Source organism: Saccostrea echinata, unplaced genomic scaffold (assembly GCF_033153115.1).
Source record: "Saccostrea echinata isolate AGI-Se365-2 ecotype Australia unplaced genomic scaffold, CSIRO_AGI_Sech_v1 ptg000027l, whole genome shotgun sequence".
In the NCBI taxonomy this organism is placed as follows: domain Eukaryota; kingdom Metazoa; phylum Mollusca; class Bivalvia; order Ostreida; family Ostreidae; genus Saccostrea; species Saccostrea echinata.
Window position 1 is genome coordinate 15,018,340 of NW_026889776.1, and position 14,161 is coordinate 15,032,500.

At 34.1% G+C, this 14,161-nt stretch overlaps 1 protein-coding gene across 1 annotated transcript; it reads left to right on the forward strand.

The window, feature by feature from the left end:
- Positions 1-10,725: 10,725 nt before the first annotated feature.
- On the forward strand, positions 10,726-11,272 carry LOC133193285 (uncharacterized; the record flags this gene model as incomplete). Its single annotated transcript, XM_061329242.1, has 1 exon — positions 10,726-11,272. A coding segment is annotated over exon 1 (547 nt), but the record flags the coding sequence as incomplete, so codon positions are not given.
- Between the last annotated feature and the right edge of the window lie 2,889 nt (positions 11,273-14,161).

A 14,161-nucleotide genomic window follows, 5' to 3' on the forward strand; every position in this document is an offset into this window, starting at 1 on the left:
TAAACAATGTCTTAAGAGCAGGGTTTGATATATTATATCACATGAAAGTATTAAATAATGCCGAGCGACAGTGGCGTTTGCGATGGGGGTCTAGCGATTTTGTCACATTTCTATTGAAAATCATATGCATACCAGTTTTCAAAGACATTGTTTACATCGAGCCGCAACTTGTCCATTCGTCTCATTTGCACAGAATGTGTATTTTGACTTAAAACTTATACATATTCAAAGGACAATGTTGGACAATTTGCGGCTCATATGTAAGTTTTTGAAAAAGTATCCAAACTACTGTCGAGTTAGCTACTAAATTAACAGGTCCCCGAGTGTCAACCAATATTGACCCTATTGATATTATAATCACTTTACTCACGTGACATTCCACTGTTCGATACGCTTTCATTGTGTCTGTCATTGGAAGTTCCTTAATTGTGTCTATCGACTTCCAACTTAAAGATATTGAAGATTTTTGCGAAAATTTTATTAAGGTTCTTAAGATTATATATTCTTCTTTTACTATACTATTTTTTCGTTAGGGGTATTTTGAAGGAAATTCTGGTATTGTCAGTGCAAATCAGGTGCACGATTAATAGGTATAGCTGTGCTCTTGTCGCCTCTGTATTATGGTCTGCAGGCATCTGTAGATACAATCCAGGCCTAAACACTAGAATCTTATTATTTGTGCAACACGAAACTCCACAATCTCTCTCTTCTCCATTTAAATTCGTAATGTAGAATCTGAATACGGAAAAATCATGTGCTAATGTTTACATTCCACTTCCATGCGATTTAAATGTCTCCGCCTATTTCCGGATACATTAAATTCTAGTTCAAATTTCCAGAATTTAAGGCTTACACATGTTCTTTTCAATGACTTTGTCTTTAATTATAGAAATATGTTTGATAAAAAATTAAAGGCATAAATGCATGCACAATAATCATAGATTAATTTAGCGATTTATTGTAATTCAAATCTTAAAATGGATAGCCGAAAAGTTTCAAATGACATACTTAAGTGCACTCATTCTTTCATTTTGTGTGGTAACTGTATAGCATAGTTTCAAAGTACAGTGCCATAAGCTCAAAATGTAATTTGTAAAGCCCTGCCTCTCAAAATCAGGAAGACAAATTAACCATCCGAATTATTTTTGCAAAATAGGTCAAAGTCAACGTTAAGTGGACTGTAACGCTGGTATTTTCGTAATGTTTTGATGGCAAACAGTTCACATGCTAGGCAGCATAGATTTACCATTAGGTGTCAAGGATATATTGTATATCGAGAAAATGAGCTATTTTGAAAAGTAGGTCAAAGGTCACCTTAAGAGGTCATGAGGTCGGTAATAGTGTTTTACAAAAGCCAGAGTGCCAAGCAATACGTGTGCAAAATGTTGATTCTATTCAAATCTATTCCTCTCACAACTCTTAAGATAAATGGTATGACAAACGGTCGGACAGACAGGTCTTGGCCGGGTAAAATGTTCCCTAAGTGTCGCTTTGCTCTGCAGGCGACGACAACAATTAGGGGACGAAATCAAGACGGCTTAGTGTAAATAGACCTGAAAAAAGACAATTTTTGAATATATATTTTCACCGGTTCCTGGAGATCATTTTTTCTCATGCATAATCATAACTTAAAAGTATAGAAGATGCCTAAGCTACTTAACTGTCACCTGAATATGCATGATACTTTTTATGCCGTATTTATTCTTTAACAAAGATAGGGATATACTTAAAATCCTGAATTACTTGTCATTTTTAAGATACAGCTGACCAAAAGGGATATTAACATGATAATTAAAAATATTTGTTACCTTAAAGTAATTAAATGTACATTAGAAAATTAAGACAAAGTACATATATTGCAAAAACTAAATTATACGGATGAAAATATCAAATTACGGACAGAAACCATTTAAATAGCTTAAAATTTCAGAATATGGTAAACACCTCTGAAACCCCCGTACACCATATCCTTCATTTGACCCGGATAATTAATATCGTCCTCATTTGCAACTGACAAACTTGAACCATCTTTTCACCGAAATGCGCGGTGGTAAATTTGATTTGTCCAGCGGTTCTGCAGAAATAAAAATCTGACAAGTCACATGTAAAAGGCATACATGTACAAACAACGAACAACAGTTTTAACAAAAGCTCACTCAAGGCTTTTATTCGGACGAATTAATTCATAGTGTATAAAATCTTCTGGTCAGCTGCTTCTCTTAGTTATGTAATGTGAGAAGATTGTAACACCCTCCTACCCCTTTCTCCTAAGATTGAATGTATGTTGTTTAACTTCCCATTCATTCATGTAGAGACTTCACCGTATGTCGTTGAAGGGTTTTAAATTTAGCCTTATATTCGGCACTCAGTGAGGGTTCCTTCTCCTGCCACGGGACTATCGTGCTATTTTTAAGTTTTCATTCGAAACACCAGTGACTTTCACTTCTAGTGCCGGAAGGAACAGTCAATACCTATGTTTACGTCTTAGTTTGACGCAGCGCGGCGAACCCAGGCCTCCCGATCACGAAGCGAGCGCCCTACCACTAGGCTACCATGACGGGTCCTTTATTAAAAGGAAAAATACTATAATTAACTGTGATTATCTATATTATTTAAGTTTTAAACTGTTATAATTCTAATCTTAATTTTATTTATTATCTCCTGCGTTTTGATTGGACTAGAACAAATTCAAGAACAAGTTTACACATCGATAAATCTCTCAATCATAACTACTTTCTTGACCTAGCTTTTATTGTAAAAAATTTAAAAGTTACTTCTAGTCTGTTTTAGGTAAACGATTACAGAAACTTAAATAAATGTCGATGTCATATTATCGTCCTTCCCAATACTAATCAAATCGGCTCAGTTCTCGGTGGCGCTGATAGGAAAGAGAAACGTACCTCAGGCTCTTCCCTTATCGGCTCAGTTCTCGGTGGCACTGATAGGAAAGAGAAAGTACCTCAGGCTCTTGCCTTATTACATCAAATTCATATTTCTACATCCTATATTCTGTCCGGTCTTTGAACAAACCAGAGCAAATCAAAGATGTCGTCAGTATGCTGCTCTCGTCTTAGAGCATTTGTTGTTAATGTCAACATGGGCAAGGACGAATTCTTCTGGAGTCTACATGTATTTACGATATTTGTTGACTTAAACAATATTCGAAGAGTTTTTATAAGTTTATTTTATTGAATGTTTTGACAATAAAAGTTGAACTTTATCGATGTTCATCTCGATTACGTTTCATTTCCACATCGCGGCATAAAGTATTCCTACGCTGTACAGAAATAACGGATTGTATGGAGGCTTCAAAGAGAAATAATTTTAGAAATTTGTAATAGGAATTAGGCCATTCCAATTTTTTTTTCTATGTTTAGCGTCCGCGTGCGCCTTGGTTTTTGAACCCAATATCAGAAAAAATCAAACAAATTCAGGAGACCCGAAGTTGATTGTTCTGGTCGATATCTTTGAATTCTATCCTTTCCTGTAATGATCTGTCTACAATTGTTCATACTTGGTATATTTTAAGCATTAAGTACCTTGATTTTGTTAAAGTATAGATATAGAAAGGAGATAAAATTTTAATTTGTTGAAATCAAATCATTTGATTGACGTTACGTTTATTATTATGAAGCCTTTTTTTTTTTGGTCTGTGTGTGTTTTGCGAATAGATAGGTAGGTTTTTGAAAGATGAGTGGACACTAAACATAGAAAAAATCTTGGAATGGCCTTATAAGAACTAAACGCTCTTCTTCCAGAATTTATCGATGTATAAACTCATGCCTTTGTACTCACAAACTTTACATAAGGCGTTTCTCACTTTTATTCAGTTTGTGAGTACAAACGCATGTGTTTACACATCGATAAATTCTGAAAAAGAACGGTTTATCCTATAATAATTCTAATATCTCCAAAATAGGACTCTTCTTCCCTCTTTGACTATGTTTAACTGGCCTTTGTTTATGGTCATGATGAGCATGATCATAAGGGAACTTTATGAGTAATAATTATATTTTAAATTTATTTCATGATAAATATATATTATGGAGATGAATTTTACATTCCTAACCAAGTGACCTTTTTCCTTAAATAACCATTGTACAGGGTTGTAACACAATTTCAGGTCTTAAACAATCTTTGTGCAAAGTATATTGAAATGGCTTTGTTCACTTTTAAGTTAATCCAGGCTCCAGCAAGGTGCATTACAGTGGTTAGCGTATTACGCCCAAAAGTCATAGGAGACTAGTCTTCTTGATTTGATTCGAAACTCAGTGCGGGAAAATGAGACTGGTCCTTTGGAGTAGATTTTAAAAACCGAGGTATCTTTTGCATTAGGTATTTGACAAAAGAGATTCGTCACTGCTCAGTGGCTACAAGCCACCATTAGGTGTTTGACAAAAGAGATTCGTCACTGCTCAGTGGCTAGAAGCGATGCCGAGTGCTAATCTAAATTTCCTGCCTTCCACTGGCAATAGGTGGCGTCCAAAAACATGTGGCAAAATTATTAAAAGGAAGTAAACTGCTTGATTTGTTCTGCTTTTTTAATTGACATGCTCAAACGTATCCTACGTTAGTCAAACACGTACCATAGTCAAACATAATACCATTTGTCAGACAAATCACAAAATAATCAAACATACATCATGATAGTCAAACATATGACACGATAATCAAACATACACTAAGCTAGTCAAACATATACCACAGTCAAGCATACATTATGATAGTCACGCAATTACATGTATAGCGTACAAAGTCAAATGTTTGACAAACTAAGGAAATGCGAAACGTATCTAGTCAAATATATCATAAAGTCTAAAACAATACCATAACTCTACTTAATTGCACAAAAAAGTTTAATATTTTAAAAAGCAACAAATATTTCATTTTGCGTTAAAATCAGTTCAATGCGGAATGAAATAACGCAAAATGTAAATAGCGATGTTAATTGACATACATCGACGGTGATTTCTTTATATGGGGAAAGTTCTTTTACACAACTAATAGTCTTTTTAACACGAGTCAGAAACCTATTTGTGTGTGTGTTTGTGTTGATGTTCTCTGCATTCATTTCGTCACAAACAGGTTGGGGAGAAACGTAAATTCCGCTAAATAGTGGCATCTCACTATTATAGTGATATATCGCTATATTTGCTGCCGTGGATAGCTTCGAATTTATCTGATACCAGAGCTCCAGATAACTTTTTACCTCAAAGTGTATTTTACTCCCTGATTTTCAAATCATTGCAGATTTTGCTTTTCGGCAAAATAATCAAAGAGTATTTTGTTAATCTATTGCTCTTTTGACATCTAATGTGATTTTTAGCTTGTTATAGACATAAGTGTTTTTGAAAGAGGAAAGTAAAAAAAAAAAGGACAGTTTCTGCATTTATCAATAAGGTTAATGAAATTTTAAAAATTTTGTCAGCTTTAAGCTATAACTGAGAAACATTTCGTTTTTTTTTTACCAGAAAGAAAATATGGTAGGCAAAGTTACAAAGGGCACACAGAACTTCATTTAAGATAAGGCCTACATCGATCGTACCAAGAGTTACTGAGAAAAATATCCTTCCTTTAGCCAGATAAAATTAATCTTTAGATTTTCATACCCACCTGCCCCTCTCAAAATGTCCCGCCCCGTTGTTTCCCATTTTGTTGTTTGTTTGTGTTTTTTTTTATCAAAAAATATGTATTAGGTTTTACTATATAAATTGTTGGCGTCGATCGAAGTAAAGGTTTTAGAGTTACTCCCCGTTTGCATTAAAAGTCGCGTGGCGCTATTTATAGCACAGAAGCATGTGAAAAGCAATATTATTCTCTTACAATTAATAAAGGTTGTCGGCGGACTTTAGATGATATTATTGCTACAGAAAATGGTAAATATACAAGAACAGTTTAATAAACAGTAATAAAGAATAAATAAGACACCATGCGTGTTTTTCCGCAATTTTGACAATATCGACCTGTACGCGTCAAGAACGAAAAATTTGGATGTTGAACAGTGGAAATCTGTGATATTATCAGACAAAGTACGAGTATTTAATGTTCAAATCTTTCTCCCGAACTGGAAATCGGATTAGGTTATTCCGAATACGCTTAATCAAAATTTCCTTTTGATAAAATTCAAACACTGAGCTGACTTCAGTTCACATAATTATATAGTTAACATTCAATCCGTCGTACGCAGTACTTTCGTAGTGTAATGCTTATTTATGATTGCTCATGCGTAATTGTACGCCCTGATTTAATTTTTAATGCGTATTTTGAAAAATTCAATGCATATTTCTGCAAATACGCACCTTATCTGGAGCTCTGTGATACCATGCAAGGTGTTTGAAGCGCAAGCCGTGTTGGGTATGAAAATGAACAATAATTGTCATGTTTGCATATTATGAATTTTAATTAATTTTCTACCGTTGTGTTTAATAATGCGAACACTTTTTCTTTTTTTAACGGAAGTTACATGTTTAACATAGCAACCGGTGATTTCGAGGTTTTCAAGTCTGTTTTAATCTCACTTATTTCTCATATATGTTCACAAATGATGCTTGTTCCAATTAAATTCTCAACTCGTTCTCGTTACGGCAAAAGGAAAAATCAGTATTTTGTTCTCTTCTTATATATTTTTGGTTTTCTGCTGATTCCTAATATCATCTTACATATGCATGCATTCAAAAAGTTTGTTGAATTGGAATTAAAATCAAAATTGTAAATCAAGACCCCCTTCTAGGTTCGATCTTTAAGGTATTAGCGGTGTAATACCCCATTTCCGGTAAAAATTACGATGTAAGCCGATGTTTCCCACCTCGGCAATTCTCGGAAAACGGTACGAGTTATCTACCGTCACTAAACGGAAGTTGATAAAGAAGGGGAAAAAATGGCGCGTAAGAGAGACACCAAAGGAAGGTTTCTTGGTGTCGAGAGGAAAAAAACTAACATCGGTCCTTCTGTGCGAAAAAAATCAAAACCAACATATGAAGTTGACCACGATTATTTATCGGGACGAAGTGATCAATACTGTCCGCTTCAAGAAAACATCAATTTGGGGAGAAATGTCGATAGGTTTGGATGGAGGGAAGGACGGTGCCTAGTAGAATTGTATGTCCTATTGTCTAGTTTGAAAACGTGTACGTTCTGCAAACTAGGTCCCGTGCCATTAACTATATATAATATCATTGGTGACATGAAGAAAGGACTAGGGGGATATTTATATGTCAAATGCACGAACCCTGATTGTGAACAAGTGAATGTTGCCCTATACGGGAAAACACATCGCCAGAGGAAAAGGGGCATGCCTTGTTTCGTTGCAAATACAAAGCTTGGTACGGGTAAGTATATATTGATTTTTTCAAATAAATCAACTAGTGCTATTTAGAGTATTTGCAAGATATGAATTAAAATTTTGAAATATTGTCAACTATTTTTTTTTAATGATAGCCATGATTGACAGCATTGGAGGGCCAAACAGAGTGAATAATTTTTATCAACACTAAATATTAAGCCCATTTATCAAAAGAACTTAAAGTCCATGGAACGCCGAGCAGGGCAAAAAATTGAAGAGGTAGCCAAACAGTCTATGGACAGAGCTGCAAAAGAAACATATAAACAAGAAATGAGGTAAGTTAAATATATTTTACACTCATCTTTAAAATTATTTTAATGCATTTGAAAATTTATGCATGTGAGTGGTGTGCTACAGTTAGAATGTATTAATGTTTAAAGGGATGTTTCACATGAAGAAATGGCCAAAGCTACCAGGCAGATGGGAGAAGTCATCAATGACTTGGGCGTTGGGCTCATGCCTGATGCATCACCATCCTTACGGTTTGTTGATTCAGAGCTTTTATTTGTTTGATGCTAATTTATATATGTCTAGATTGTTTCAAAGAACTTGTAAACAAAATAATTTTTACAAATTTGTCATTTTCGAACATTGTTTTTATGTAAGATTAGTGTTTCCCATTAATCATTGACATTTGCACATACTGCATTGTGCTTTTTATTCATGCTAAATAATGCTGTTGAAATCTGAAATGTGATAAATAATGTTGTAGTTCAAGAATTGCCTCATTTCCTCATGAGCCTGATGCATCCAACACAGATAACCAGGACCAGATTGCCAATAGTGAATTGAACAGAGAGATAGTTCTTTATTCAAATTTCAGTCCACTGCTGCATCTCTTGCTTGGTAAATAACTAAATATAAATTTAACAGTGTAGTGCAACAATAAATTAATTGTTGTATTGTTCATCAATTTTGTCAGAGATATCCGAATTTTATAATAATTTTTCTCATACCATGATATTGTTATTGAATTTTGTGTACTTAGTTTATATATATAAGTATGAGAAAAAACTTATTCTTTCAATTCAATATTTATAGTTTCCCATTAGCTTTATTTTGCAAATGTTTGGAAAAAAAATTACAGCACACCATTAAATCAGCAGAAAGTCTACAAGGCATTGAAAAAAACAGGTAGTCGACAAGTGAAGAACCAGTATGTGAAAAGAAATATTGCATCAACCTTTCCTTGTCGCACAAGCTAAGAAGTGGCACGTCTCTGGCAGTTGATACAGCCTGGCATAAGCGTGGATTTGATAGTCTTACATGTAATAAAAATAACGTATTTCTTAAATATAATGAAAATAAATAAAAAAGGAATATTCTAAAAATTAAAAGTACTGATATTTTATCCTTTATTTTTTGGTCATTTTTAAAAGATTTATAAAACAATTAATCCTTTTCACATTGTAGCTCACACGTTTTTCATGGGCAAATCTTGCTACGGGAAAAAGGTAGTCAAAGCAATTGTTAAACATCGAGCATGTGGAACTTGCAAATGGTGGTCCAGACATCGTCCAAACGTACCTGTTCGGCCTCACAGATGTGTAAAAAAAAAATCAAGGAAGTGCACGTATGATGGAGAGTACAGGTGGAGTTCAAGGGGTAAAAGAGCTTAATGAAAGTGGTACACCGGTTGAATATTTTTAGAAGGTGATGGTGACAATACTTTAATTGCAAGACTTCAGAGTGATTTGAACATTTCCATGAAAAAAAGATTTGACAGAAATCATATTGTCAAAAACATTGGTAAAAGCATGTTTTCCTTGCAAGAAAAAGAACTTGGTAGGTCAGTGATTATGCACATTCAAAAATGTTTTTAGTACATCTTTGCAAAAAATCAAGGAAACAGAGATGGTATGGAAGAGAATTTAAAAGCACTAATCCCTCATCAATTTGGTATCATTCTCACTGTAACCCACACTTCTGTGGGTATAAACGCAATCCTAAGGAAGTGTATCCACATCGCAGCCTTCCATACAAACAGCTTTGAAGGATGCTGATTTGCGCACAAAACCTGAGAAACTGTTTGCACCAGTTATTTTAAATGTGGATCAGTACTGTGATTTAGGATCCAGTCAACAACGTGAGCATGCCAATCGAGAAGTAAGTTTACGTGCTCCAAAGTCCTTGCATTATGTCTTTGGATTTCCGAGTGATGGCCACATCAGCTTTTATCAACGAGGGTCGAAAGTATATTTCCCAGGTATTTTTCATTCATTTGGATTTTTTGTTTTGTTTCTTGTTAAAAGTTTTTGTGTTCTTATTTCTTTTTTTTACTTTCTGAACTTTCAGGTTGCAGTTGGTTTGAGTTGCCTGATGTTTTTTTTTTTTACATTACAGTCCATTCCAAGAAAACTCTTAGTAGTTCAGTTTATTACAGTGAGTTTATGTTTATTTAAGAAAAAAATTTTAAAGATGAAAATTAATTTTTCTACCTTGAAAAGCACATGCATATCCAATTTGCTATCTTAATAAAATCAGTTTTTTCCCCCTTTTTCATATTGAAAATTCTTTGTTTTGTGCTAAACAGTTCAGTTGTAAACTAGTCTGTTTCATCGATTACATGAATGAATTTAATAGGCACATGCAGAAGCTGGAGTATCACCAGGAAGATACACAGAAGCCTATGCGGAGAAGCAGCTGAAGCACCGACACTACATACAGGAGAAAGCAAAGCTGCCATCCCAGAAAAGGAGGAGAATTATGCTAAAGCAGGAGAGGCAGTGACAAAAGGAGCTATGGAAGCTTTGGAGGGAGTTTCTTACCAATCTGGTCAGTTATGAGTTGTAGTATTTTTATGCTATTATGAACATTGAAAATGTTGAGGGCATATGTAAAGATTTAGTTTTTCCATGTTTATAAAATTATCTTCATGGAAATTCATTTTTTTAAATATTACTTTTTCATATGAAGAGACAGATTGTTATTTATTTGCATTTTTTATATTATTGTTACACTTTATTTATTTAGGTGTTCGACATGAGGATAATGTTGATATTGAACAAATTCCTAGTCCTGTATCCAAGGGATATTTTAAACCTATTCCCAGGTCTCCTCAAGACAGAATTGCATATGTTACCTTTGATCTGGAGACAACTGATCTAAGTAAGTAACCAATACTAGAAATAAAATTATCGAATAATAAAATATTTATTGTATAAACATGTTGCTATTTGTATAATCATTGTAAATATTATTTAAATTTGAAATTGTTTTTGCAGTTCGTGGAGGAAGGATCCCACATATTACACAGATTGCGGCATCTCACATGACCCCCCAAATCACAGAGGGAGTTAAACTGCTATGTCCTTCCTAAGATTCCACAGTCACAGGAAGCCCAGAGAATTAGTGGAATCACCTTGTCTTCATCCAATGTATTAATGGTAAATGGGAAGGAGGTAGAGACTGAAACTATTGACTCGGCTGTGTCGAAATTTCTAGATTGGCTAAAATTCTACAAGAAAGTCATCTTGATTGCTCACAATGGCAAAAATTTCGATTTCCCTGTCTTCATTACAGCACTTGCATCTGTGGATCGTGTATCAGAGTTATGTGATGTTGTGATAGGCTTTGTTGACGGTCTACCTTTGTTGAAAAAGATTTTTCCTGTACAAAGTTCATACAAACAAGAAAATCTTGTCAGAAACCTACTAGCTGCAACATATGATGCACACAATGCCCTTGAGGATGTAAGATCACTAGGCTGGCTCATGAAGCATGAGAAAGTAACAGATAAATATTTCAAAGACTTTTCGTTTTCACCTGAAGCAGTGAAAAATCAGTTGGCATTTAACAGAGAGAAAACCAAAAACATTGGATCATTAAATCCATTAATTGCAGCTGGTGTGATGAAGATGACAACAGCAGAAAATGTTGCAGGGTCTGGTTTGTGTCTTGCAAATCTTCGAAAAATTCACATGAGGGAGGGTGAGGATGACTTCAAAATATTTTTATTAGCAAAAACAGTCATGGCCAAGCTCGGGTTACTTCTTATAGGAAAACATTGGACACTGTTATTCCTAAATTATCTGAATTTTTTGACAAGTAAAATTCATGTAATTATGTGTGTCTTGTTGTGTACCAATTGTACATCAAAGCAAAAAAAAAAAAAAGAATGTTGTATTTCGTATTTGATATATCACACATAATATTATACTGTAATCTCTAGCGAGTGAAATTAATTTTCTTCTGAGGTCAGGTGATGTTTTCAATGATCAGACAAGGGACTAATATGTAATGTAAACATGCTCAAATATAGATTCCTTTTTAGTCATAGTCGACATTAGTTGAATTACAAATATTTAAGGATTTCAAAGGTCAAGGTCATATATCAAGGTCAAATGATTAAATTTTTTAAAATATTTATTCAGTAAAAGTGTTTTAATAAATAATTATTGTTAACATGAAGTATCATTATTCTTATATGGGATGATAAACCGATTTTAGTGCAGAAATTGATTTTTTTTTCAATAGGGGGGTACCCTAGATTGGCAAATGATATTTCAGAAATGTGTGGATGGAATTAATTTTTTTTCTTTTATTATAATCATATATCCATGTACTTTGAAAGCAATAAAACTTTTTTGGTTCTGCACTCATTTTTTTTTTAGGAATGAAATTAGTCAGTATTTTCCATGTCAAAATGTTGTCTTTGTGAACGAGTATTGACTCATTTGATGTTAGCATTTCCTTACTTAATTAAAATGAGGATGCAAATGAATTTAATTTTATTTTAGAATATCATATCAGGAAAAAAAACTTATAATAAGATTGATTATTCCAACTAAATATAAAAGATACTTGTGGTACCCATCTGTTCATTAGTGGAAATGAAGCCGTAAAGGGTAGTGTCATATAAAATGTTGTAAAAACTTTTTTTGTGGTTAAAATTTTACCAGACTTGCTGAAATGAATTATTAAATGTACTTCACCTTAGTTCTGATGTGTTTGGCAATATCTGAATTACTGACCATTACACCCCTAATACCTTAAAGTTATTGAGATCTCGAATGCTAGTTTTTATTTATTTGGAATCTACATAGGTATATTATATTGTACTATATACTGAGATCAAGATATAGCTAGCCGTTTTTGTTATAGGAAGTTAAAAACAGAAAATAACAAACACAGACTATTTAACTATATGAGAACATTTTAATATTCTGCTGCTGATTCTCAAGAATCGACCTCGCCTCCTAAAATGACAATAATAAGACGTCGGATGAAATTTTTATGTACATGTAAGTAAAAATTACTACACTTGTGTATGATACTCTTTTGTGGGGGTGATTTTTTTTATGTATTTAGTCATCAAGCTAAAAAGAGTCCACTTCCGGAGAAAAAAACCCCAAAAAGGGTCAAGTGTGCCTTGGGAGAAGAAAAGGGCCTGTAAAAATGGAATACATCACAAACTCTTTGAAATCGACGACCTGGAATCTTCAAGCAGGTAACTATCCTATATTGTGAGTCTAAATGAAAAGAAAAATCTGTAAATAGATACCTTCTAAAATAGCACGTGCTTCTTCAAGAGCTACAACTTCCTTTAGAACGAAAGAATGATGTCTTTTTTGGCAGTATTCAATCTCTCTCGATGCCACGTTTGCAGCAGAATTGAAGCTGTATCAACTGACCCCAACCTTCCGATTTCAGAAATGCCACTGAGGACCATGTCTACACTTTCGTTCGATTTCATGAAAATCTGAACCCTCATTTGGAAAAGTGAAAACTGGGATAAGTTTTTGTCCTTTCCTAGACAAAACGATAGATTCAATTAACATTGATGACCAGGATGTATACAGATACATCTATGTTTGTGTAACAGTACATGTTACCTCTTTTATTTGGGTCTGAAATTAAAGCACTAAAACTGTTGCAAAGCACGATAAAGGTAAATCTTTATAAAATGTTGTTTGTTGTTTAACGTCCCTCTCAAGAATTTTTCGCTCATATGGAGACGCCACCACTTGCTGTTGGAGGGCTGCAAATTTATATATATACTCGGCACTCAGAGCCATTGAGCAGTGAGGGATCTTTCTCGTGCCACCACCTGCTGCTTCACGGGACCTAGGTTTAAACGGTCTCATCCGAAGGACCGGTCTCCACGTTCCGCAGTGGATTTGAACCCGCGACGTAAGGATCAGCTCCTTACTCTGCGACTCTAAGGCAGACACTATTACCACTGCGCCACGCGGGAGACTTATAAAATGTAAAATTTTATTGCACAATATTTAAACTTATGTAAAAATGTAATAGCACAATGGTTTATGCAGTTAACATAAATATTATTTTCATTCATTCTACAGCTGCCGAAAAAAGGAAAAGATGTTAAAGAAGTTAAAAATTGTTTTATGTCTTCTGAAGCTAATGCTCTTATACGAAGGTTTTTGGCTTTAATTTCTTGATAATGAGTCATGTTCAGACTATAGAATAAAATAGCAAATTTTATTCTACATTTACCATTACAGATGAGTTATTCCGCCTTGTTCCAGTCCGAATAAACAGAAAAGGAAAAGGCAATATGTGAATACAATATCTTTCATAAAATGAAATTAGGATTGGGGGTATCCGTGATGAATTGAAAAAAAAGCTCTTCAGGAGATGGAATTTTTTCATGGTTTATGCAATGTCTCGTATATTGAAGAATAAGCTCATCACAGGTTACAAAGAAAAATATACAGAATGCTTGCCATGATTTGTAGTGGTCAAAAGCATTTTTGAAACTAAAAAGAACTTTCGTAGTCTTGAAGTTCAACATTTTTGCAAGAACAACAAGACTTACATCGAAAAGAAGTTTGAAAAGACCCCACACCATATTCA